The sequence below is a fragment of the Hypomesus nipponensis genome, chromosome 15 (genome assembly GCF_054491055.1).
Source record: "Hypomesus nipponensis isolate SF chromosome 15, ASM5449105v1, whole genome shotgun sequence".
NCBI lineage: Eukaryota > Metazoa > Chordata > Actinopteri > Osmeriformes > Osmeridae > Hypomesus > Hypomesus nipponensis.
The window spans coordinates 16,244,681-16,270,466 of NC_140375.1; the positions used below are offsets into that span (position 1 = coordinate 16,244,681).

The 25,786-nt window shown below is 51.3% G+C and overlaps 1 protein-coding gene across 1 annotated transcript; it reads right to left on the minus strand.

Annotated features, from left to right (window-relative positions):
• Window positions 1–681: 681 nt before the first annotated feature.
• gucy1a2 (guanylate cyclase 1, soluble, alpha 2) lies at window positions 682–22,843 on the minus strand. Its single transcript, XM_084675181.1, has 9 exons — window positions 22,019–22,843; window positions 19,116–19,177; window positions 18,175–18,293; window positions 15,834–16,720; window positions 9,673–9,885; window positions 9,229–9,501; window positions 7,595–7,738; window positions 2,954–3,108; window positions 682–1,593 (listed from the first exon to the last, which is right to left on the minus strand). The coding sequence occupies exons 1-9, from the start codon at window positions 22,262–22,264 to the stop codon at window positions 1,374–1,376; spliced, it is 2,319 nt and encodes a 772-aa protein (XP_084531307.1). The 5' UTR covers window positions 22,265–22,843; the 3' UTR covers window positions 682–1,373.
• Window positions 22,844–25,786: the final 2,943 nt, after the last annotated feature.

Consider the following 25,786-nt stretch of genomic DNA (forward strand, 5'->3'; position numbering starts at 1 on the left):
ACATATTCAGACTATTGCTCTATAACAGAATCATGAACTAATCTAGAGATAGTAGCATTTAATCCCAGCCACACTAAAATGGATTAAATCAAATCAGAGGTGAAAATGTATCCCTCTCACCATCTCCCTCCCACTGACCTCCCCTCCTCCCCTCCTCCCCTCCTCCCCTTTTCCCCTCCTCCCCTCCTCCTCTCCTCCCCCTCTCCTCCCCTCCTCCTCTCCTCCCCTCCTCCCCTCCTCCTCTCCTCCCCTCCTCCTCTCCTCCTCTCCTCCTCTCCTCCCCTCCTCCCCTCCTCTCCTCCCCTCCTCCTCTCTGCCTCTCCTCCTCTCCTCCCCTCCTCCCCTCCTCCTCTACCTATTGCATGGCACATTGATTTGTAATGCTGGAGTGTGACAGGGATACAGGTGAAGGAACAACAGGAAAAGACAGATCGCTGATCCCGCCCCCTTTTCTCTCAGCAAGTCATATAATGTTATATAACTTTGAGAACGCACACCTTGAACCACCGTCAGAACACCTCCAGACAAACCTCCGGTCCTGTTGGGAGGCCAGGGGGAGGGGCCAGGGGGAGGGGCCAGGGGGAGGGGCCAGGGGGAGGGGCCAGGGGGAGGGGCCAGGGGGAGGGGGGATGGGTCAGGGGGAGGGGCCAGAGGGAGGGGCCGGGGGGGGGGTCAGGGGGATGGGCTTATGGTTGTCACGCTGTCATACGTGGTGAACAAGTACGACGAAGCTCACGGAAACAAAATGATTGCGAGATGTTTGATATTCGATCTGTACGATGTAGTGTGCGGTACTGTGTAAGGTGTGGATGTTGTGTGTCGTGTGGTATGTAGTATGGAGTGTGTTGTGTGCAGTATGTGTAGTATGCAGTATATAGTATGCAGTGTGTAGTATGGAGTGGAGAAGGCACTAAGCTTAGTGTTGGTAACATAGACATATATATGTCTATGGTTGGTAATAACAGGGTCATTATGATGGGACAGCTGTGTCCGTGGTTACAGTTTGTTGTGTTCTATAAGCAGAAGGCTTCATTTTTAGATCAGTTAATTCTTGTATCTGTTTCTTCACATTTTCCGCTCCCCTCTTCTCCTCTCGTCCTCCCAAGAACCCTCCCACAGTCCGAGGCTAAAGGTCGTGGCCAGGGTTACAGAAGTTTGGTGTTTGTGCGATGAGTCGTGGCTCTTTAGAAATGGGCATGTTTGATTTGGGGGAGGGAAGGAGGGGTAATGCTGTCCTTGTATGCTGGTTTCCCATGGCCCGGGCATAAGGGCAGGGGGGCTACCTTCCCCAAGTTTCCATATCAACCTGCATGGGGATTGTATGGGTGTGTGTGTGTGTGTGTGTGTGAGTGTGTGTTTGTCTGCGGGGGTCCCTATAAGCTGGTCTCTCTGAGGAACATGGTTCCGATGCTGTACGAGATCTTCCTCATGGGGGCGGGAGGGGCGGAGCGAGAGCTGGTCAGGGAGGCGTGGCTGTGAGAAGTCCCCGCCTCCAGGAAGTAGCACGTTCCCGGGATCTCCCTCGGAAAATTGTCCGGAAGTTCCAACCGGGAGCGAGGGACGAAAGAGAAGGAACGGTCATCTTTCAGCAACCTTGGAGAGAGAGAGGAGAGAGAAGTATGGGAGAGAGAAGGGAGGATGGGAGAGAGGAGGGAGGATGGGAGAGGGGAGGGAGGATGGGAGAGGGGAGGGAGGATGGGAGAGAGGAGGGAGGATGGGAGAGAGGAGGGAGGATGGGAGAGGGGAGGGAGGATGGGAGAGGGGAGGGAGGATGGGAGAGAGGAGGGAGGATGGGAGAGAGGAGGGAGGATGGGAGAGAGAAGGGAGGATGGGAGAGAGGAGGGAGGATGGGAGAGGGGAGGGGAGAGAGGAGGGAGGATGGGAGAGAGAAGGGAGGATGGGAGAGAGGAGGGAGGATGGGAGATGGGTGTAGGAGACAGGTCAGAAGAAACTTTATTATCAATGATAATGAGGTCATGGGGGATTCACAGTACACCTATCAACCAGGCAGACTGTATGGCTCAGACTGTGTGTGTGTGTGTGTGTGTGTGTGGGGGGGGGGGGGTCATCCATAGAGTGTATATGGAGACGATAGAAGATAGACTTTACAGTCTGGTTTGGTATAAGACCCATTACAAACATAGTAGCCATAAGCTACAGGTGTGCGATGTGGAAGGACATCCAACATGAGCACACACACACACATACTCTCTAAGTATGTGTATACATCATCTACTAAGCAAACACTGCTGCATCCGTTGAGATACCAGCCATGGTGAAATTATGTTTGCAAGCAAAACAGCTGACTGCATACATCTTTCAGTATTTCTCTTTGTCTCTCCCTACCTCTCTCTCACTCACTCAGTCACTCACACACACACACACACACGCACACACGCACACACGCACACACACACACACACACACACACACACACACATACACACACTCACACACAGGTTGACCTGCAGTAGTGACTGCCATTTCTCATTAATAATGATTGATGTTTAGACAGTGTCCTTGATGTCAGAAGTGTGATGTAAAGAAGGGTTACCACAGCAACCGTCTGACTTTCCCTCCTCCTCACAGTCCAGACGACAGTGAGAGAGAGAGAGCAGCAAGCTTGTCTAAAGTGCCTTCACTGGCAGGCTGCGTTTGAGTCAGTGTGTGTGTGTGTGTGTGTGTGTGACGTACATCCTTCAAACACAAGACTCAACGTGATCATTTCTTGTTTAAAGCCAATTTGAGAAGAAAGTGCTTTCCAACCTCCCTCCCTCCCTCACCCTCTCTCTCACCCCCTCTCTCTCTGTCTCATGTCCATTAATTGCAGTTTTCCTAGGCCCAAAAATAGTCCTGTGACATCAGCTTGGTAGGGAGTAGTGAGTAGGGAAGCCAGGGTTGATAAGGGTTGTGTGTGTGTGTGTGTTTCCTGGGGGAAGTAGGAGGGACTTACTGGTATGTGGTTGGGCTCACGTTGATGCAGCGAGGGTGGCTACCCGACTCAAACTTGCTGGCGAGGGTGACGTTGTTTCCAAACAGACAGTAGCGTGGCATCCTCACCCCCACCACCCCCGCCAGCACGGATCCCGTGTGGATCCCTATACGAAGCTGGGGGGGGGGGGGGGGGGCAGGAGAGAGCAAGAGGGGGGGGAGACAGTTAAACTACCCAGCAATGAGGTACGTAGAGTCCAACGTTCACATACAAGCACAGACACGCACAAAGACTCACGCTCACAAACACCCAAAGCAGGTAGAGTAAAAGGAAGAAAGAAATCATAAACCATGATTATAATTACAGAATTCAGCCAGTCCACTTTGCTGCCTCTCCTCTGATTGATGCTCCCACTTAAACCTGAACTCAAATTCTCTCTCTCTTTCTGACACGCATACACACACACACACACACGCACATAAACACACACACGCACATGAACACACACACACACAGTTTGAGTATCTGTACACAGAGCGCCTGCGGATCATCTAAGATCCCTAATGATCCACTTCAGCATCTCATCACCACGGTTACCAATGCCATTGAGTGCATGCCAGCACACCGCAGGGTAGCCATGGCAACGAGAGGTGGGGAAGGGTGGGGGGGTGGAGGGGTGGAGGGGAGCAGAACCAGATTTTCTCCCTCTTACTCAGTTTCTCAAACATCGTTCTGTTAGAGTGGGTTCACTCTCTCCTCCTTTCTCTTCTCCTCTCTCTCCTCTCCTCTCTCTCCGCTCTGTCCTCCTTACTCCCCTCTCTCTACTATCTCTCTCTCTCCTCTCTCTCCTCTCTAATCCTCTCTCTCCCAACTCTGCTGTGAGTCAGCAAACTGAGGGAGCGAGTCAGAACTGACCAATCTCAAAATACGGCACTCCAGAGCCAGCCAATCAGAATGTCCTCTACCCAAGCTCATCCAAAAGTAGTGGGAATGACACTCAGAGAAATGCAATTACCCTGGAATGTAGTTTGGAGTGATCTGAAAACCGGCACACTCATACACACACACACACATACACACACACACATACACACACACACACACACACACATACATCGAACTACTAAGGTGAGAGGCTGAGGCTGATACAGTAATAGAGGTCAATAAAACAAATAATTCTCTCTCATGCTGTAGAGTCATTTACATAACAGCGCGCCATTGGCTGGTGGTGAGCGCGCTCAGTGAAGAGCATTTATCTAGCTGAAGTAGTACAGAACAAACATGGAGATGGTCCCTTCTCTTACTCTGAGGGGGTGAAGAGACAGAACATGAGGGAGAGAGGGCGAGGCAGATGGAGAGAGGAACAGAGAGGGAGAGAGTGGGAGAGGGACAGTGAGAGAGAGAGAGAGAGAGAGAGAGAGAGAGAGAGAGAGAGAGAGAGAGAGAGAGAGAGAGAGAGAGAGAGAGAGAGAGAGAGAGAGAGAGAGAGAGAGAGAGAGAGAGAGAGAGAGAGAGAGCAGGGCTATAGGGCATGGCTAAAACGGTCTATTTCCGGACAAAAAGCTGGTGAATTAATCACAACTCTAGGATAAACACACTCACATAGAAATGCATACACACACAAATACAAGATACACTATAGCCTAGAAGAAAGAAATAAAACACCAAGGACCAAAATAGTCAAAGATTCTACATGTCATCCCTGGAATCATTAAAGCATGTCTTATACTAAAATGTTTCCTTTCATCCCAACTCCAAAACAGCACGGAATGTCCCTCAGCCCCAGGTGGATCTTCTGATCAACCCTCTCTCTCTCTCTCTCTCTCTCTCTCTCTCTCTCTCTCTCTCTCTCTCTCTCTCTCTCTCTCTCTCTCTCTCTCTCTCTCTCTCTCTCTCTCTCTCTCTCTTGCTCTCTCTCTCTCTCTCGCTCTCTCTCTCTCTCTCTTGCTCTCTCTCTCTCTCGCTCTCTCGCTCTCCCTTTCCATACACCACGTATACTTCTTATTCTCTCGTCCTCTGCTCCCTCTCTCTCTTTCTCTCTCTTCCCATCTGAAATGTCACCTTCACAGGGCAGTAGAGAAGGACCGAATAAAGACATGTAAAAAACATTTCCCTTGTTCCTTATCCTCTGCGTTATGAAAGAACTGCACTCATTTTCTCATCATCCAATCCACCAAGGTGTGTGTGTCTGATTGTGTGTCTGGGTCTGTGTGTGTGTGTGGGTGTGTGTTTGGTGTTTGTGTGTCTGTGTGCGTGTGTGCAGGCTAGGACAGAGAACAACCTCCAGCAGTAGGCCAGTTAGGACTGTGGAGGCATGAAAACATCCTGCTGAAAAACATCTAGCACAGGAAATGGTGAGACACAGAGAGACACAGAGAGACACAGAAAGAGAGAATGAAAGAGAGAACAAGAAGGAGCGAGAGAGACAGAGACACAGAGAGAGAGAGAGAGAGAGAGAGATAGAGAGAGAGAGAGGGAGACAGAGACACACACAGAGAGAGAGAGAGAGAGAGAGAGAGAGAGAGAGAGAGAGAGAGAGAGACAGAGAGAGAGAGAGAGAGAGAGAGAGAGAGAGAGAGAGAGAGAGAGAGAGAGAGAGAGAGAGAGAGAGAGAGAGAGAGAGAGAGCAACAGAGGGGGTCAGCTGCTGTTTGTGTACTCACTCACAACCCTGACAGGCAAAAACAGCCCTCCACAGGGACTCTTAACAGAGTACACTATGACACAGATAACAGATAGCTGAGGAAGCTCATTCATATAACACTATCATATTCACAGCCACCTGAATACACGCACACACGACTCCACCCAGGCATCACCATAACAACAGGAATGTCAATCATTTAGTCCTTGGGGTTATGGGGGGGATGAGTTGGTGCTCTAACTCCCCCTCTCATACATATGCAACACCATAGAGAGAGAGAGGGAGAGAGAGAGAGAGAGAGAGAGAGAGAGAGAGAGAGAGAGAGAGAGAGAGAGAGAGAGAGAGACCGACAGACAGACAGACAGACAGACAGACAGAGACCGACCGACAGACAGACAGACAGACAGACAGACAGTTAGAGAACGACAGACAGAGAGAGAGAGAGAGAGAGAGAGAGAGAGAGAGAGAGAGAGATAGAGAGAGAGAGAGAGAGAGAGAGAGAGAGAGAGAGAGAGAGAGAGAGAGAGAGAGAGAGAGAGAGAGAGAGAGAGAGAGAGAGAGAGAGAGAGAGAGAGAGAGAGAGAGAGAGAGAGAGAGAGAGAGAGAGAGAGAGGAAAGTCTGTTAGCAGTTGATATTTATATCGTTGGTTGCTGTAGGGCTTAGATGAAGGTTGGCTTGCAAAACAACAACCTGAAGCACACATACGTACACACAGACAGACACTGGATGCTGCTGTTCCCCCTGTGTTGACTCAATGACTGGTATTGGCAGACTGACACACAGCTGCCAGTTACAGAAAACAAATGGCAAATGCACACACACACACACATATACACACAGACACACACACACATACACATGTGTAGACACACACACACACAAAGACACACACTGATATACACAGACATGTCTCTCTCTATCACACACACACACACACACACACTTATAGGTTAGGCCTTCTCTGTCTCTCTGTCCTGCGTGTCAGAGTTCAACCCCTTAAGGAACAGTTCCTGTTCTCTGTCTATCTAAGACATCACGCACCATAAGCAACTTAAACAGCCGTTGTCAATGGACAGGTATTACCATGGTAACCCCACCGTCTACATTTCCCCTTTGTATTGCCTTGACAACCGGTGCATGATGAACATGTCAATCATCCCACGGCGAAAACACAGATGAGCCTTTAAATACTACACACACACATACACAGTCTCTGTCAGAGAAAGATAAAGAAAAGCAAGTGGATTGGAGCAAGAAAATGGACAAACAATGTTCTTTGGACAAAAATAATAAGCAGAGAAATAGAGAGAGCACTGAGTGCATGAGCTCTTCCAGCACCCCCATACCTCCAGCCCCCCCCAGACCTCCAGCCCCCCCAGACATCCAGCCCCCTCCAGCCACCTCCAGACCTCCAGCCCCCCCCCAGACTTCCAGCCCCTCCACACCTCCAGCCCCCCCAGACTTCCAGCCCCCCCCAGACATCCAGCCCCCCCCAGACCTCCAGCCCCCCCAGACATCCAGCCCCCTCCAGCCCCTCCAGACCTCCAGCCCCCTCCAGACCTCCAGCCCCCCCAGACGTCCAGCCCCCTTCAGCCCCCTCCAGACCCCTCCAGACCTCTCCAGACCCCTCCAGACCTCCAGCCCCCCCAGACGTCCAGTCCCCTCCAGCCCCCTCCTGACCCCTCCAGCCCCCTCCAGACCTCCAGCCCCCCTCCAGACATCCAGCCCCCTCCAGCCCCCTCCAGACCCCTCCAGACCCCTCCAGACCCCTCCAGACCTCCAGCCCCCCCAGACGTCCAGTCCCCTCCAGCCGCCTCCAGACCCCTCCAGCCCCCTCCAGACCTTCAGCCCCCCTCCAGACATCCAGACCCCTCCAGACCTCCAGCCCCCCTCCAGACATCCAGCCCCCTCCAGCCCCCCTCCAGACCCCTTCAGCCTCCTTCAGACCTCTAGACCTCCAGACCCCCAGACCTCCAGCCCCCCAGCCTGGCAGGCCGCCATGCCCAGAGAAGGCTCACCTTGATAGGCTTGCCGTCGGGCGTGAGAACCTCCTCCGACAGCTCCATCATCTTCAGGGCCATGAGTGCGATCGGTTTGGCGTGGCTGTCAATCTTGCGATGGAGCCCTCCAGCCACACAGTAGGCGTCACCTATCGTTTCAATCTGAATGGGGATTGGAGAAGGGGGGAGATTGAGGAGAAAAAGGAAGCAACATTTACACCCTTTACAGGTGTGTCAGTGGCATGCAGCTGTGTGTGTGTGTGTGTGTGTCAGTGATAATTATTTGTGATGTTCCCTGACATGCAGCTGTGAAGCTTTGAGCGTTTCACTTGACTTGGGGCGACAGATTTCTATCATGTTAAAAAACATGACAGGGTACCAAGCAATCACACACACACACCCACACACCCACACACACTAACAGGCTAACAGGCTAACAAGCAGAACCTCAACTCTCTTAGCCACCAGTACATGCAATTTAAACAGAGTAACCATGACAACAGCAACCTATGGGTTCCTCACCACATCCCCCATGATCCCCCTTTCTCTTACTCTCTACCTCTGCCCCTCTCCATCCCGCATATCCTTTGCCTTCTCTGCCTTTCTCCCTCTCTCTCTCCCTTCAACTTTCTCCTTCCATCCTTTCCATCTCTCTCTCTCTATTCTACATCAATCTCTCTGCCTCTCACACCTTCTCTCTCTCTCTCTCTCTCTCTCTCTCTCTCTCTCTCTCTCTCTCTCTCTCTCTCTCTCTCTCTCTCTGCCTCTCACACCTTTCTCTCTCTCTCCCTCTCTCTCTCTCTCTCTCTCTCTCTCTCTCTCTCTCTCTCTCTCTCTCTCTGCCTCTCACACCTTTCTCTCTCTCTCTCTCTCTCTCTCTCTCTCTCTCTCTCTGCCTCTCTGTCTCCTACCCTCTAAAGCAGGAGAGGGAGAACATGAGTGTAGTGAGGGAGAGGGAGAGAGAGAGAGAGAGAGAGAGAGAGAGAGAGAGAGAGAGAGAGAGAGAGAGAGAGAGAGAGAGAGAGAGAGAGAGAGAGAGAGAGAGAGAGAGAGAGAGAGAGGGAGGAAGCAGAGCTGTCCCTGCCCATTCTCTGTGCGGACTCAAATCCCAGTGCTGGACGAGGTTTGAGAGGCAATTGGAGTGATAGACAGATGGATAGATGGATTGGATGGAGGGATTGAGAGTGGTGGGATGGTGTGGGGCAGTAAGGGAGGGCTTAAAAAGGGATGGATGGAGGAAGTGTTGGGTGTACGGCCCAGCTGGAGATAGGGATGAGGGGACTGAGGAGTGGAAAGGGGATGGATGGATGGAGCAGAGGATGTTAATGGATAGCTGGCCCGTCCTCCAAAGCCAGTCTGTCAGACAGGCAGTATTGACACACTCATTAAGCCTGGCAACATTACACATTAATCACTGTGTTTTTCCACAAGGCACACACACTTGCACAACCATTTTCTCTCTTACACACGCACAAAGTCACCCACCCTTTCTCTTTCTCTCTTACACACACACACACACACACACACACATTCTCTTCCTCTCTCACACAAACCCCAAAGACCAGCCAACAACAGCTACATCAGCAAATGTCACCCCCCTACACAACAATGAAGTGTGCGTGTGTGTATCTGGAGTGTGAGCGTGTGTTTACCTTGTACACATCCAGTATGCCACACTGGTAGTCGAAGCGCGTGTACAGCTCGTTGAGCATGGAGATGACCTGCATGGGCGTGCAATGGGCACACACGGCCGTGAAGCCCACGATGTCGGAGAACAGCATGGTGACGTCGTCAAACTTCCTGGCGGGAACGTGCTGGCCCTGCCACAGCTTCTGGGCCACGTCCCCGGGGAAGATGGAGTAGAGAAGCTCCACTGTCCTCCTCTTCTCCTCCTCCAGAGCCTGGTGGGTTCTCTCCAGAGTGGCCTGGTAGGAGAGAGGAGAGTTACAGGGTGTGTGTGTGTGTGGGTGTGTGTGTGGGTGTAGGTGAATGTGTGTATGTGTGTTTCTGTGTGTGTGTGTTTTGTATCAGTGTGCTTGTGTTTAACAGTGCTTGTGTGTACTAGTGTGTGCGCGCGCGTGTGTGTGTGTGTGTACCTTCAGTTTGTCCATCCTCTTCTTGAGGCCGTCCTGGGCCTTGGCTTGCTCCCCAACCAGGATGACATCGCGCGTGGCGTCGTGGATGGGGATATCTGATAGGTGGAGCCCTCGGCCCATCAGCTCTTCCAGCTTGTCGACGCGCGGCGAGCCCAGGAACATGAGTGAGCACGACTCTGGAACATGGATCATCTGACCTTTCACCTCCATCACCTGGGAGGGAGGGGGGGGGGGGGTCGAGAGACCAAGACAGATGAAGACCGATAAAGAGGGAGAGAGAAACCGCAGACACTGTTGTTCTTTTATTAGCCTGTGGTTGCCATGGAGTTCCACAGCACATGCTCAGTGCTTTCTGCTCTCACCTGCTTTGTACAAGCAGACGTACACACACACACATCCACTCACCCACACACACATTATCTCTCTCTCTCACACACACATACATACACACACATACTCATCCACCCTAGAAATTCAAAGGCAAATTCTACAGCCAGGAGCCATGGGGCTTGATCAGTGGTTTCTGTGTGGTAGCTGCAAATTAAAGGAATGGCCATGTAAATAGCTGAACTCTCTCTTTCTCTCTGACCTTTCACTTTCTCCTTGTAACTGCCTCCATTATTTCTGTAATTTCTGTTTCTCTTTCTCCCTCTTCTTTCCTTCCTCATACCTATCTCTCTCCGGTTCTCCATCCTCTCTCTCTCTCTCTCTCTCTCTCTCTCTCTCTCTCTCTCTCTCTCTCTCTCTCTCTCTCTCTCTCTCTCTCTCTCTCTCTCTCTCTCTCTCTCTCTCTCTCTCTCTCCCTCTCTCCACCTCTGTCTCCCTCTATTCTTCCTTCATCTTCCCTCCCTTTCACCCTGCCTTTCTCCACCACTCCCTCTCTATCTCTCCCTCTCTATCTCTTCCTCTCTCTCCCTCTCTTTTCCTCTTTGGTGTCAGATAGATTCCACCCCTGTCTCCCTCTATTCTTCCTTCATCTTCCCTCCCTTTCACCCTGCTTTTCTCCCCCACTCCCTCTCTATCTCTCCCTCTCTATCTCTTCCTCTCTCTCCCTCTCTTTTCCTCTTTGGTGTCAGATAGATTATTCCACCAGTGAACACACTGCAGCCCAGCAAAGCCTGGATTATTTATAGAAACCTCCCCTAGGTCTGCATAATGCATACAACCTACATCTACTGAGAGCGCACACACTCTCAGAAACACACACACATACATACAGAACACACACACACAAACATGCCCGTACACACACACACACACGCCCTCTGACACGCAATCACACACATACACCTGTATACAATTTAAGCATGCACACAACCTAAATCCTATTCTAAACACCTAGACATACCCACCCATCAGCAGAATGCTTACACAATCGACAACACACACACACACACACAGAATACACCCAGTCTTCATTAGAACGTGCACACACACAGGCTCAGATGTTCACCCAGAGGAGCACACAGAGAGCAGCTGGGAGGAAGTGAGCAGCTGTTTCCTGTGGTTGTGTCTGGTGGAGTGGGAGGGGCCACACAACCGACACACTAACGGGAGGATCCATGGAGACGGAAAAACCAGGAACGCCAACTAATCGTACTCACACCCACACACATACGCAGAGACAACTTGCACACACACACACACACACACACGTGTGTGCAAACTATCACTTACAGATACTCAGACACACACACATTCGCGGGCACACTCTAACACGCATATGATTGTGCGGTCACACAATATGCACACGTGCACTCTCAAACACACACACACATTACGGTGAAGAAAGACACACACACACACACACACAAACACAGAGGGAGCCTGCAGGCAGCTGGCCTAGTTGTCTCCCTGCTTTAACTCAGTGCTCTCCTGCGCCCATCTCCCTCATCACAACAGACAACTCCAAACTCCTGCGCTGGGGGAGAGGAGCGAGCGGTGAAGGGAGGATGAGCGACAGAGATGAAGGGAAGACAGGAGGGAAGGAGTGACGGGGAGAGAGAGAGGGGGGTGGGAGGGAGGGAAACAGAGATGTGAGAGAGGGAAAGACAGAGAGGGAGACGGAAAGGGAGAATGTTTGGCTGTGCTGAACAGACCCTGGCTTGTAAACAGACTCTCATTTACATGTTCATCCTCACACAGCAGAAGTCAATGAGTCACTCTCTCTCTCTCTCTCTCTCTCTCTCTCTCTCTCTCTTCCTCTCTTGATCTCTCCCTCTCTCCTCCACCCCATCACTCTATCCCCCTTCTCCCTTTCCCTGTCTCACTTCCTCATTTTCTCCTCCCCCTTCTCTCTCGCACCCCCACCCCCCTCTCTCTCTTGCGCTCTCTCTCTCTCTATCTTTCTCTCTCACACACACACTCACACACAAGGTCACTCAATCTGACTAATACCATGATTTCCCCCCCACATTGTAAGTATGTGTGTGTGTGTGTGTGTGTGTGGAGAGGGGGGTGGAGGTGGGACTGGACCAGCTGAGCAGAAGGCCCTTCAGACCAGGTCAGCTGGCATGTGTCCTGGCTGCCAGGAGCCAGACTTTTCAAACCTCTTTAGTCCTCCTGCACTGTTGTTCAGAAAGCACATCAGAGCAGGCACCTGTGTGCACCTGTGTTTTACGGCAGGCGTGTGTGTGTGTGTGTGTTTGTGTCTGCCCGTTTACGGTTACCTTCAATCCTCTCACTGTGGTTTGACAGACCAGGAGGAGGAAGAAAGCTTTGAAAGTCACTTTCTCTGTCTATGTGTGTATCTGTGTGTGTGTCTGTGTGTGTTGTGTCTGTGTGTGTACGAGTGAAGGTGTGTGCGTGTATGTGTTGTGTGTGGTTGGTGGACCGTGAATAGGATTGACAAAGGGTGAGGAGGGGGTGATAGAGCTAGGCTGGAGGGAGAGAAGAACTAGAAGAGAGGGAGGGAGGAAGGCGGAGGGTAAAGGTGGTGGGCAGATGAGTGTGGCCCTGACAGCATGTCAATAAGATGCCTCCTCGATGGGCTGACAGGTGCTCCCTAACCACAGGGCCCTCCCCAGGAAGGACAGGGGGAGGGAGGGAGGGAGGGAGGAGAGGGGGCAGAGAGAGAGAGGGGGGGGGGAACGACAGGGGGAGGGAGGAGAGGGGGCAGAGAGAGAGAGGGGGGGGGGAACGACAGGGGGAGGGAGGAGAGGGGGCAGAGAGAGAGAGAGAGAGGGGGAAGAGAGAAGGAGAGGGGGAGGGAGGGAGGAGAGGGGGCAGAGAGAGAGAGAGGGGAAGAGAGAAGGACAGGGGGAGGGAGGAGAGGGGGCAGAGAGAGAGAGAGAGGGGAAGAGAGAAGGAGAGGGGGAGAGAGGGAGGGAGGAGAGGGGGCAGAGAGAGAGAGGGGGAAGAGAGAAGGACAGGGGGAGGGAGGGAGGGAGGGAGGAGAGGGGGCAGAGAGAGAGAGGGGGAAGAGAGAAGGACAGGGGGAGGGAGGGAGGGAGGGAGGAGAGGGGGCAGAGAGAGAGAGGGGGAAGAGAGAAGGACAGGGGGAGGGAGGGAGGAGAGGGGGCAGAGAGAGAGAGAGAGAGAGAGAGAGAGAGAGAGAGAGAGAGAGAGAGAGAGGGGGAAGAAAGAAGGAGAGGGATGGCGAGAGAGAAAGAGATGGAAAAGGAGGAGGAGAGCTGCTGTTTGACCTTTCCAGAGGGTCTGTGCTGTTAGGCAGCTCCTCTGTCCCCGGGGGGGAGGGGAGGGGGGGCTGGCCACTGACACACACTTATACACACACACACACAAGCACACAGGCGAAAAACACGCATGCAAACACACACACACACACAGGGTGGTGTATGGCCTCTTACCCTGGACTGTCGCCTCCATTCTGTGCCCTTTCAGCTGAAAATGTCAGACCTCCTTCCCCTCTTCTCTTTCTTCTCCCTCCTTCTCTCTCTCTCCCTTCCTCCTTCTCTCTCTCTCCCTCCTTCCATTCCTGCCTCGTTCTCTCTCTGTCCGTCTAAAATATTTCTAACAATTCAAATGAGCCCTACTGAACTCTTACTGAGCAATGCATTCACTACACACTCGCACACACACACACGCACACAAACACATACACACCCGAATACAGTACGCTGTGAATCTGTGTACACAAAGAGTAGACAGATTCATGTTCCTGCCACAAAGTGAATTCAGTCAGTTATTAACCTGTATGTGTGTGTGTGTGTGTGTGTGTGTGTGTTTCTTAATGCTCAGACAGCTCCAACCTGCTCAACACGTCACACACTCTTGTCTGACTCAACCAGCGGTTATCTAACCACTGCTGACAGAAAGTGTTTGTGACGCGCACACACACTTCTTTGTCAACCCAACGTGTGTGTGTGTGTGTCAAAATGTTATGCATGTGTTTGGAGTGTATATCTTGAATGATCTATCAGCTTGATCAACTACAGTATGAAAACGTTTGAAAGGACTAGAAAAACAAGATGATTGGGAACAGAGAGAGAGAGCGGGAGGGAGGGAGGGATAAAAAGAGAGAGAGAGACAGAGAGCGGGAGGGAGGGATAAAAAGAGAGAGAGAGACAGAGAGAGAGCGGGAGGGAGGGATAAAAAGAGAGAGAGAGACAGAGAGAGAGCGGGAGGGAGGGATAAAAAGAGAGAGAGAGACAGAGAGAGAGCGGGAGGGAGGGATAAAAAGAGAGAGAGAGACAGAGAGAGAGCGGGAGGGAGGGATAAAAAGAGAGAGAGAGACAGAGAGAGAGCGGGAGGGAGGGATAAAAAGAGAGTGAGAGACAGAGAGAGAGCGGGAGGGAGGGATAAAAAGAGAGAGAGAGACAGAGAGAGAGCGGGAGGGAGGGATAAAAAGAGAGAGAGAGACAGAGAGAGAGCGGGAGGGAGGGATAAAAAGAGAGAGAGAGAGCGGGAGGGAGGGATAAAAAGAGAGAGAGAGACAGAGAGAGAGCGGGAGGGAGGGATAAAAAGAGAGAGAGACAGAGAGAGAGCAGGAGGGAGGGATAAAAAGAGAGTGAGAGACAGAGAGAGAGCGGGAGGGATAAAAAGAGAGAGAGAGAGATAGAGAGAGAGAGAGCGGAAGGGATAAAAAGAGAGTAGTGCCACTTGAGTTACGACTGTGGTGAGAGGGGAGCCATAGTACTGGGGAGGGCATGTGAGAGGGTGTGTGTGTGTGTGTGTGTGTGTGTTCCAGCAAGGCACCTTTCTGAGTAGTGAGTTTCTAATTCTCACCCAGAAGGGGATATGTAAACATAAGCTGCTGTATTTCATAATCATCTGTCCAGATTAGCACAGTAAGCCCCCAGATCGCTTCCTTTGTCAACAGCCTCAGTGCCCAAGGCAACACCGAAAAGTCTCCAATTAGAGCCCTCCGTGGTCAGACAGGATGTGACACGGCACACGGCTTCTCTACTATGTCGGAAATGTACGAATGTAGGATATGTACGATAGGATGTACGACTGTACGATATTTAGCTGAAAAACTGCAACATGGCATACATATTTCTAAATCAGAATGACCTATTCTTTTTTGAAAAAAGGAAAAAAAATGGCAGAGAGAAATAAACCAGAGTTCAGAAATGTTTTAGAAAAGGGAGGGAGAGAGTGAGAGTGAGGGAGAGAGAGAGAGGGAGAAGGGTCTACTTAACATGTATACTCAATTGTGCATTACTTTGAAATAAAAATACTTCCCTTTAAGTAAGTTCCCTGTCTGTTATACAAGACACTCATTTTAACCTATGTCTCTGACTCACCCCCCCCCCCACACACACACACACACACGCACACAAACACACACACACACACTGCAGAACGCATTGTTGTGCTCGGAGCTCACCTGCGTGTCTGATCCCAGGCGACACCTGTGAGGCTCTCTGACCTCACACACAGTTCCTCTTCTAACCCTCACACTGTCTGACACACACACACATATTATCACGCTTTCATTTGATAAATCTACTCTGTGCAGACCTACGGTGCTATGAGCTTCTTATTATACAATCAGATGTTTACCTGTAATTTATGCAGGTACACACAGACACACGTACAAACACACACACAACCGTCCTCCCCCAGACCCCAGTCCCCAGCCCCCAGCCCCCAGACCCCAGACCCCAGCCCCCAGCCCCCAGCCCCCAGACCCCAGACCCCAGACCCCAGACCCCAGACCCCAGCCCCCAGCCGTGACTAGACGCAGGCAGCTCTACCTTCTCCTTGGTCCCGGGCACAGTACTGTTTGGTCGGGTCCGGATAGTGAAGGGGGAGGCCTGCCGCAGCAAGATGCCCTGAAAGGAGGGTTCAATCCTGGGGGACACAATCTCAAAGCAGTCCCTGAAAGAGAGGGTCCGGTGGGGCTCGATCCGGGCCTGCCTCCTGAGGCCCTCCCCAAGCTGCAGAAGCTCCATGTGGGGCCCTAGAACCAGGTGGAAGGGGAAGGCCCTGCAGAATGTGGCCAGGCTTATGCGCAGGTCAGTGGGGGAGAGGGACAGGGGGGTCCGTGTGGGGGTCTCGGACTGGAGGAGGGGGACGGGTGCGGGACGGCAGGTGTTCTCCCGGATGAGGAAGGACAGACAGACGGGGAGAGAGGAGGTGGGGGAGGGAGGCGAGGGGGAGGAGGAGGGGGAGGGCGTTGGGGACGGGGTGGGGGTGGAGTCACCGCCCGAGTGTTCCGCGTCCTCGTTGGGCGACGAGGGCGTCAGGGGAGGGGCCTCCTCCACCTCCACGTGTGATTGGAAGATTCTGCGGGCGGCGGCCCGAATCAGGCCCGGCATAACCAATCCGACGACGGGGGCGGGGTTAAGACAGTGAAGCAGGAGAATCTTCCCTTCCTTCCCTCTCTGGCGCGCCCTCTCCTCCGCTCCCCCTCCGCCCCGGCCCCTCTCCTCCTCGTGGGGGTCGGTGCACTGGAAGGAGGGGCTCTCTGAAGAGGCGCGGCGGCCGGTCGACGTTCGGATGTGTTCCAAGATGGCGTCGAAGCCGTTGAAGAAGTCCTGCAGGTTGCCCCCGACGGCGAGCAGGCCGCGCTCGTTCTCCTCCAGACACAGGCCGAAGTATTCCTCCCCCAGACGCTCGCGCAGCTCCCAGAACCGCACACCTACAACACACACACAAACATCAGGGTCATTAAACCTGTACCGTACACACACACAACGCATGAGTGAAAGAACACCACACACACACACACACAGCTGGTCTGCCACGCCTGAACTGTGTGGAGTTATTTGATGTGAAGGAGAGGCAGAACACTGATTACGAGTCTAATTTAGAACACACACACTGACACACACACACAGACACACACACACGCTGACACACACACACTGACACACACACACTGACACACACACACTGACAACATGACACACTGACACATGCACAAATGCAGCACATGTCTGCTGTCTGATCAGTCAACCCTGTCGCATAACAAACTCTGAACACCACAACGCACTGGACATTACACACACACACAATACAAAATACACACCCAGCAACAGAAGAGACCACTGACAGGTGGGTTATCTAAAAACAGTACTCAGGAGCATGATGACATTACCAGTCATGTCACGACTGACAGAGATAGAGAGAGAGAGAGAGAGAGAGAGAGAGAGAGAGAGAGAGAGACAGAGAGAGAGGGAGAGGGAGAGAGAGAGAGAGAGAGAGAGAGAGAGAGAGAGAGAGAGAGAAGGGAGGGAACAGGTTGTTCTTTGTGTAGTAGCCAGCAGACAACAGGAAAAAGAGAAGAGGAAAAAAAAGGGTGAGTGCAATAATGAAGGAGGACAAGGAGAGAAGAGAGGAAGGAGGGAGGAGAGAGAAGGGGACGTGACCGACTGACTCAGCGATGTGTGGGGCGTGTGTGTGTGTCTGTATGTGTGTTTGTTTGTATGCGCAAGAGTCTAGGCATCCCAGCTCAAATAGCATTCTACAGAGTAAGCCTTATAAATCACTTAATCATCTCCCTATAGATTAGGGTTAGCTGGAGACACACAAGGAGGCTTGATCTAGGAACATAAATCAAACATACACACACATACACACGCACACACATACACACACACGCACGCACACAGACACACACACGCACACAGACACACCAACGCACACAGACACACACACGCACACAGACACACAGAGGCTATAATTGTGTGATCGCACACAAACAAGTTTGCACACTAGAAAAGTCATCTGTTATAAACCTCCTGTTGGTGCACATTCATAGACAGCCAAGCTAGTTTAAGAAGCAGACATCATCAATCAAATGCATACAGAGCGCGCTCATAGATAGTAAGGAAGGAGAAAGGAGGCGTCATTAATCAGCAAGCGGAGAGTAATCCTCATCCATCACATCCAAGGTTACCGCGACAACGGAGAGGCTTCCGGGCATGCCCATTGGTCCAGAGACAGGAAGAGACGAGACTCAGAGTCAAGCGTCTATAATGAGTCAGCTTATCACTGATCTGAAGACTACTCCTGTGTGCTCACCCAGGCAAGCACACGAGCGCCAACACACATGCACTGACACACACACACACACACACACGTGATACTGACCCAGTAGAGTGGCCATGTACTGTAATATTCCTGAGATGTCCTCTTCTGACCCAGAGGTGTCCATGAAGGGGCACTTATCCAGTGCCCGCTGCTCCTCTCCTCTCCCATCCTCTCTGCATCTGAGGGAGAAACACACACACACACACACACACACATATGCATACGCACACACACACAAACATACACATGCCCACACATACATACGCATGCACACACACACACAGACACACACGAAAGCACACACACACACTAGTATTAACTAGAAGAAAGAGATAATAAATGTCAGGGTTAGAGCACGCTTCATTGATTGCCTGTTCAAACCTGTTCAAAACCAATGGTGCATTACAGTAGTACTGACCTGCACGATCTTTATAGGCAGAGTTACTTAGCACTCTAATAAACACACACACACTCACACACACATGTTCAGGAACATAAAGAATACAGCAACACGCACACACTCACAGATATATAATACTCTATTCAAGGGTAGTGAAATACAGATAAACTCTTAAAAGGGAATAGTTGGACTACAAACACACTCTGTGTGTGATGGCTACAGGTTTAGGGGAGCTGTGATGACCTTGTTCAGTCACCATGAATAAACACACACTGGGCCGTTCCTCTCCCTTTGTTTTTCTCCCTATTTTCTCTCTCTCTCTCTCTCTCTCTCTCTCTCTCTCTCTCTCTCTCTCTCTCTCTCTCTCTCTCTCTCTCTCTCTCTCTCTCTCCCTCCCTCCCTCCCTCCCTCCCTCCCTCCCTCCCTCCCTCTCTCTCTCTCTCTCTCTCTTTCTCTCTCTCTCTCTCTCCCTCTCTTTTCCGTCTACCTTCAGCTCCAGGTTACTGAAGGACATGAACACACACACAGACACACACAAAGACACACACACACACACACAGACACAGACACACACACGCACACACACACACAGACAGCTTACCTGATCTCTTTTTGCCTGTAGAACTCTAGTGTTCTCTGGAGAGCTTGCTGAACAGTCTGTGTCTAAAAAACAAATCACAATGTGTTCAGAACAGACAGACAGACAGACAGACAAACCATGAGTAGACAGACCAACAGACAGACAGACAGACAGATGGATAGATATGTAGATAGATTTATAGATAGATAGATGGACAGACCAACAGACAGCCAGATATAATATAACCAAAACATATCACCATACTATGGCTCAACATAATCCTACTCTCCATGTTCCCAATCCATGCAGCTTGATTTCAAATCTCAAATCCCTGTCTGTGTGTGTGTGTGTGTGTGTGTGTGTCTGCGTGTGTGTGTGTGTCTGTGTGTGTGTGTGTGTCTGTGTGTGTGTGTGTGTCTGTGTGTGTCTGTGTGTTTGTGCATACAACACCACCACCCTTGTCCAGTTGCTATCTACCCAGCAGAACACTGTGTCTCTGCCAGGGGTCAACCCAGGGGTCAACCCAGGGGTCAGTCACTGTGGGGCAGGCAGCACATCTGGCCAAGCACTGGAGCGTGCACGTGTATGTGTGTGTGTGTGGGTGCGCATTACTCTCTTTTTCTCATGGGATTTGACCATGGCTGTGTCCTTGCCATTCATTCACCCAACACAAATACTGTCAGCACACATTAACACACACGCACACACACACACACTGCCCCTAGAATACACATTCTCACACAATAAACCAGCAAACATGTAGGGCACAGGCATTATCCTTTAGACCCCCTCACCAGGGCAACACACGTCACTGGTACACACTGTCAAAGTCAAATACGGGTTTATCTCACGCACACACAAACACTTCCTAAACATGATGAAACGCAGCCAGACAGAGAGGTGTAAAAGATGACAGCAGAGGGGCAGTGAACAAAACATCAGCATCATCTGGTTCTCAGAGTAGGAGGGGGGGGGGGGGGGTGAACACACACAACTCCTCACTCTCCCATTCTCTCCACCCTATCCCCCCTCTCCCCCTCCTCACCTCCCCCTCCCTCCCCTCTATTGAAGTGTTTATTTCCCCTCCTCTACCTTCTCTCCCCTCCTGCCCTCCCTAACTCTCCCCTCCTGCCCTCCCTAACTCTCTCCTCCTGCCCTCCCTTACTCTCTCCTCCTGCCCTCCCTAACTCTCCCCTCCTGCCCTCCCTAACTCTCTCCTCCTGCCCTCCCTAACTCTCTCCTCCTGCCCTCCCTAACTCTCTCCTCCTGCCCTCCCTAACTCTCTCCTCCTGCCCTCCCTTACTTTCTCCTCCTGCCCTCCCTAACTCTCCCCTCCTGCCCTCCCTAACTCTCTCCTCCTGCCCTCCCTAACTCTCTCCTCCTGCCCTCCCTAACTCCCTCCTCCTGCCCTCCCTAACTCTCTCCTCCTGCCCTCCCTAACTCTCTCCTCCTGCCCTCCCTAACTCTCTCCTCCTGCCCTCCCTAACTCTCTCCTCCTGCCCTCCCTAACTCTCCCCTCCTGCCCTCCCTAACTCTCCCCTCCTGCCCTCCCTAACTCTCTCCTCCTGCCCTCCCTAACTCTCTCCTCCTGCCCTCCCTAACTCTCTCCTCCTGCCCTCCCTAACTCTCCCCTCCTGCCCTCCCTAACTCTCTCCTCCTGCCCTCCCTAACTCTCTCCTCCTGCCCTCCCTAACTCTCTCCTCCTGCCCTCCCTAACTCTCCCCTCCTGCCCTCCCTAACTCTCTCCTCCTGCCCTCCCTAACTCTCTCCTCCTGCCCTCCCTAACTCTCTCCGCCTGCTCTAGTCCTAGCTCTATCACCCTCTCCCTTTTTTTCTCCAATCTGTTCACCCTTTCAACAGCCAAACCTCATCCCTCCTTTCCTTTTACACTCCTCCTGTATAATTTCCATATTTGCGTGTGTGTGTGTGTGTGAGAGAGTGAGTATTCGCATGTGTTAACATGAGTTACGTAAAACAACTTCGAGTTCACAACCTACACCCAGGCATTGGAGCAAAACTCACCGGTCACTTGATTAGCGACTGCCTCAAAGTGTCATGTGATCTGGGTCATCGTGGTTGGCTGAGGGAGTCAGAGCCGTGAAGTGATCACAGAGCATGCTCTGTTCTCACCGTCATGCTTGACTGCCGACGCTTAGAACAGCCACCCTACTGGATGCTGGCAGGTTGTGTGTGTGTGTGTGTGTGTGTGTGTGCATGTGTGTGTGTGTGTGTGTGTGTGTGTGCGCGTGCAGTCTAGGGGTCGCTGTGACAGTTGGCCTCTCACAGCTGAGACAGCATGAACTGTTCTGTTCAATTACAGCCTGTGACACACACACACACACACACACACTCCAATACACACTCGCCAACAGCACATACTCATTTAGAGTCTCTAGACAATCAAATTAAACGTTGCCCTCCTTATCTCTCTCTCTCTCTCTCTCTCTCTCTCTCTCTCTCTCTCTCTCTCTCCCTCTCCCTCTCTCTCTCACACACACATAGACATCCAGTCAGTCTCAATGTGATAATCACCATGGTGTCTGGACTAGTTTTCGGTTGACCTGGTCATGTTATTATGGGATGTCTGTGCTTGTAGTCTGCATTTTGCACAACTAAACACACCCACCTATGGTATGGCAGGCTCCAGAAACAGCCTCCAGAACCCAATGAAGCAGAGAGGAGATCAACATCCTAGCTCTCTTTCCACACCTCAGACCCCTGCCGGCTAACCTCTCCTGTTCTCTTTACAAATCTAACGAGATATCTATCTGTAGAATAGGTTATATTCAAGTCATTGGTAATCTAACACACACACTCTCTTCACTTGTCATGCAATCAGTCAGGTGCCACTGGCCCGTAAAGGTGAGGGTATGACATACAATTTACAACACGCAGACAGCGTTCTGTGATCCGTTTAACCGTACCGTGGGTGAAGTTAACCTCCTCAAGCTTTCTCCAAGCGAGTCAAGATTGACGCGCTTACGTCTGGTCGCCCGTTTGGGTATTGTTTGGTCTTCGAACGGGCACGCGAGCTTCTCCACGGGGCTTTTGCCGTTCCAGAACACCCGCGAGAAAGGACACGAATCTCCATCCTCTCCTCCGGGGCTCTCGAGGCAGTCGGAGCCCACCGAGCTGAATGACTCCGACGAGATCTTGCGCGACGAGGACATGATTCTGCCGGTTCTGCTGCTGAGCGCAAGGAGCCCGGGCGCGTGCGCGTGAAACGGCCACGGGGACTCATCAGATTCGGCTCGCGTGGGAGAGAACCGGGGGTAGGCGCACAGCGCGCGCCGGTCGGTCGGAGTCGATGGGGAACCGCGGGAGTGCGAGAGAGCACCAACGGCACGCGAGCATTTATGCAAGAGGGAAAATTGTATCTCCAAATTGCGCACCCAGCTGCTGTTTGTCTTTGGAAACCTAACCAAACCTTTTATCCCTGCTTTGAAGCTTTTTATTTATTTATTTAAATCTCAGAGTCATATCATACCCCCTGCTGCGCACAGCACTCTCCATAGGCAGTATGTCCTCTGCGGCGGTTTGGCAGCTTGACTCCGTGAATGTACTCTTAATTCTCACGTCAGTCCTTCAATCATGTCCATCGTTTCATTTCTCCGTTGTGTTTGTTTATCTGTTCTATTTTTCCCATCGTTTATCTGTTCGGAATGCTGGGTTTCCGCGGGAGCAGGCGCAAGAAGAGAACTACCGCGCAGACGGCACGGAGTCAAACGTCAGATGTTGCCGCCGGTGAAGTTCTATCCGTCTGCTGCGCTCGCGTTTAGAAGCATCACTATTCGCCTCCCCCCGTTACTGTACCTCTACAAGCCACGGCCAATCAGATACGGTTTCAGACCTCACTTGCCTCCCCCTTCCAGAGAAAGAAAAAGAGAGAATCTGAATGTAGATGTCGCAGACATAAGTAAAAACTAGGCCAGCATGTGTTCATTCCTACAAAATTAAACTGACAGATATTTCGTAGCAACACACTCGCTTGTTCAATAGAGCCCTCATGATTAACCATAAGGGGCAACGACACGCTATTTTTCTATAACCTAGCCCATAAACTACTGCACTGTTTATTTACACTTCATTGCAAAATGAAGCCGTCCATAGCGGGGCTCGTAAACAAGCAAGCCGTCGGATGGCTAGGCAGGTGCAGCCCACAGTCTGCTATAGGCCATTGAGAAGCGGTCAGCCGCAGCGGTATTTTATGTCTGACAGTAATTACATCCATGACCTTGACCTGTCTGCTACAAAATTGCCCGTGTATTGAGGGCGTAACTAGGATATGTTAACAAGGCCACGAAAAGAACCGCCAAGCATGCATATCGTCTCATTCGACATTAAAGAATGTTGTTATCAGTTAAAGCTGTATAGAAGACCAGATTCAACTTCACAGGACGCATGTTCGGACGAATCAGAAGTAAACAGGTAAGATTTTGTTATGCTTACACAAACACTGTCCTGTTCAGTTATGTCAAAATCCAGTGATGCATCACAGTGCAATTACAGAATATAAAGTGCTGCTTGTGTCATAGACTATATTCACTCATGTTCCTGAAGGCAAACACACACAATCACTCACCTGTGCATTAACTGACCTAGATGTGGCTGATTAGGCTATTTGCTGTATAGAAGCCAGCCAGGATGTTTCCTGCTGTGTGTCTCACCATGCACGGTTTGTGTGTTGTGTACAAGCGTGTAACAGGACATCATGTTTACAGTGACGTGTTTGTTTGTCGGAGGGAGATGATGCACAAATCACAATGTGTGTGTAATAATGGTACAGTAGACTATATACTGACCGTCTGTACAATAAGACTATGTGGATAGGATCACTTTTTGACACCTACAGTTGCAAGACTGTGTCTGAGAGATAATACTATGTTGACAGAGAGAAATTGAGAGACACAAATAGACAGAAACAGAGTATGGGCGAGAGAGCCTGACGGAGAAAGAAATAAACTGAAATAGAGAGAAAAAGAAATGAAGACAGAAATATATTGAAATATAAAGAGAAAGAGATGGGTGTATCAGGAGCAAGAGAGACAGAGGAGGAATAGAGGGACAGAAGAATTGAAATAAAGCAAGAGAAATAGAGGCAAGGAGAGAGGCAGGGAGAGTGGCAGGGAGAGAGACAGGAAGAGAGAGACAAGGAGAGAGAGGCAGGGAGAGAGTGGCAGGGAGAGAGTGGCAGGGAGAGAGGCAGGGAGAAGCAGGGAGAGAGAGGCAGGGAGAGAGAGACAAGGAGAGAGGAGAGAGGAAGGGAGAGAGTGGCAGGGAGAGAGAGGCAGGGAGAAGCAGGGAGAGAGAGGCAGGGAGAGAGGCGGGGAGAGAGAGACAAGGAGAGAAGAGAGAGGAAGGGAGAGAGTGGCAGGGAGAGAGGCAGGGAGAGAGGCAGGGAGAGAGAGGCAGGGAGAAAGCAGGGAGAGAGAGGCAGGGAGAGAGTGGCAGGGAGAGAGAGGCAGGGAGAGAGAGACAAGGAGAGAGGAGAGAGGAAGGGAGAGAGTGGCAGGGAGAGAGGCAGGGAGAGAGAGGCAGGGAGAAAGCAGGGAGAAAGCAGGGAGAGTGGCAGGGAGAGAGGCAGGGAGAGAGGCAGGGAGAGATAGACAGGGAGAGAGGCAGCAGCCAGACTATGAAGCTGGGTAGTAAATCTCCCAGCAGCCTGTTCATGGGCGGCCATAACCACAGATCACTGTGCCCCCCCCCCCTCCACACACACACACACACACACACCTGGTTGGACTGTTGTGGGACAAAACACCCATATACAGAGCTCCAGCAGCATGGCACAAGACTGGGCTAGTCTGCCGAGCTAAAGCCTGGAGTGGACACATGAAGTTGCAACCCCGACATTTAGCTGAACGCCCTCCCGTGGTCCGTCATGGAAATAAGCCCCTCTCTCCTGCCATAAAGCTCACTATAACTACAACATAATTACAGGGGGGACATTTTCTGCTGTGAATATTTCCAGTACATAAAACCATCAACTGTTGTTTGATATGTACCACGAGTTTCTCACTAGTGTTAATAATTGACCATTAAGGTTTACTGCAATGTAGCTCATCAAGTTTGACACTTGGAAGAAATCAATTAGAAACTTTTTACAGCCTTTTCTACAGGAGGATCCTGGATACCAGTAGACCGAATGACTGAGGGACGGAAAGACAGGACAGAATGGAAAGGAAAAGAGATTCTGGTAGATGAAGGAAAGAGAGTGAGAGAGAGAATATGATGGAGCGTCCATGAGGGTGAGACAAGACACTGAACAAAAGGTTAGACAGGGAGAGCGTGAGGGAGAAACAGAAGGTGTGTGCAATATGAGAGAAAGTGGTATCAGTCTCTGACTAATAAAATAACCTAAACAGTGGAGGAGTCTGGAGGGGGAATGATGAGGTCACCTGATTGGGCAGGCACCCTGGAGTGTGTGTGCGTGTGTGTGTACAGCTGTTAAGAGAACGTGATGCAGTGAGCAGACGATGGGATCCCTTCAGCTGAAGCGACAGCTGCAAAGGATCATGGGTCATGGAGAGGAAATGAATGTGAGGAGCAGCCTGTCTAGGGCTGGGTGTTCCATGGCTGGGTGATAAGAGCGGGCCTGAGCCAGGCTGTTTCTGGCAGGGATGGAGCGGGTCCAGTGTTAAGCTTTGTGATGTTGACAGTTTGTAAAAACCAAACACTAACATTCTTTCCAG

Bases quoted from the DNA above. Each gene is read 5' to 3' on its own strand.
- gucy1a2 (XM_084675181.1), bottom strand. From the start codon at position 22,264: ATGTCCTCGTCGCGCAAGATCTCGTCGGAGTCATTCAGCTCGGTGGGC. The intron at 3,109-7,594 runs GTGAGCCTTCTC...CCCCCCCCCCAG, and splicing joins CCGACGGCAAGCCTATCAAG to CTTCGTATAGGGATCCACAC. The intron at 1,594-2,953 runs GTAAGTCCCTCC...TCTCTCTCCAAG, and splicing joins GTGAGCCCAACCACATACCA to GTTGCTGAAAGATGACCGTT.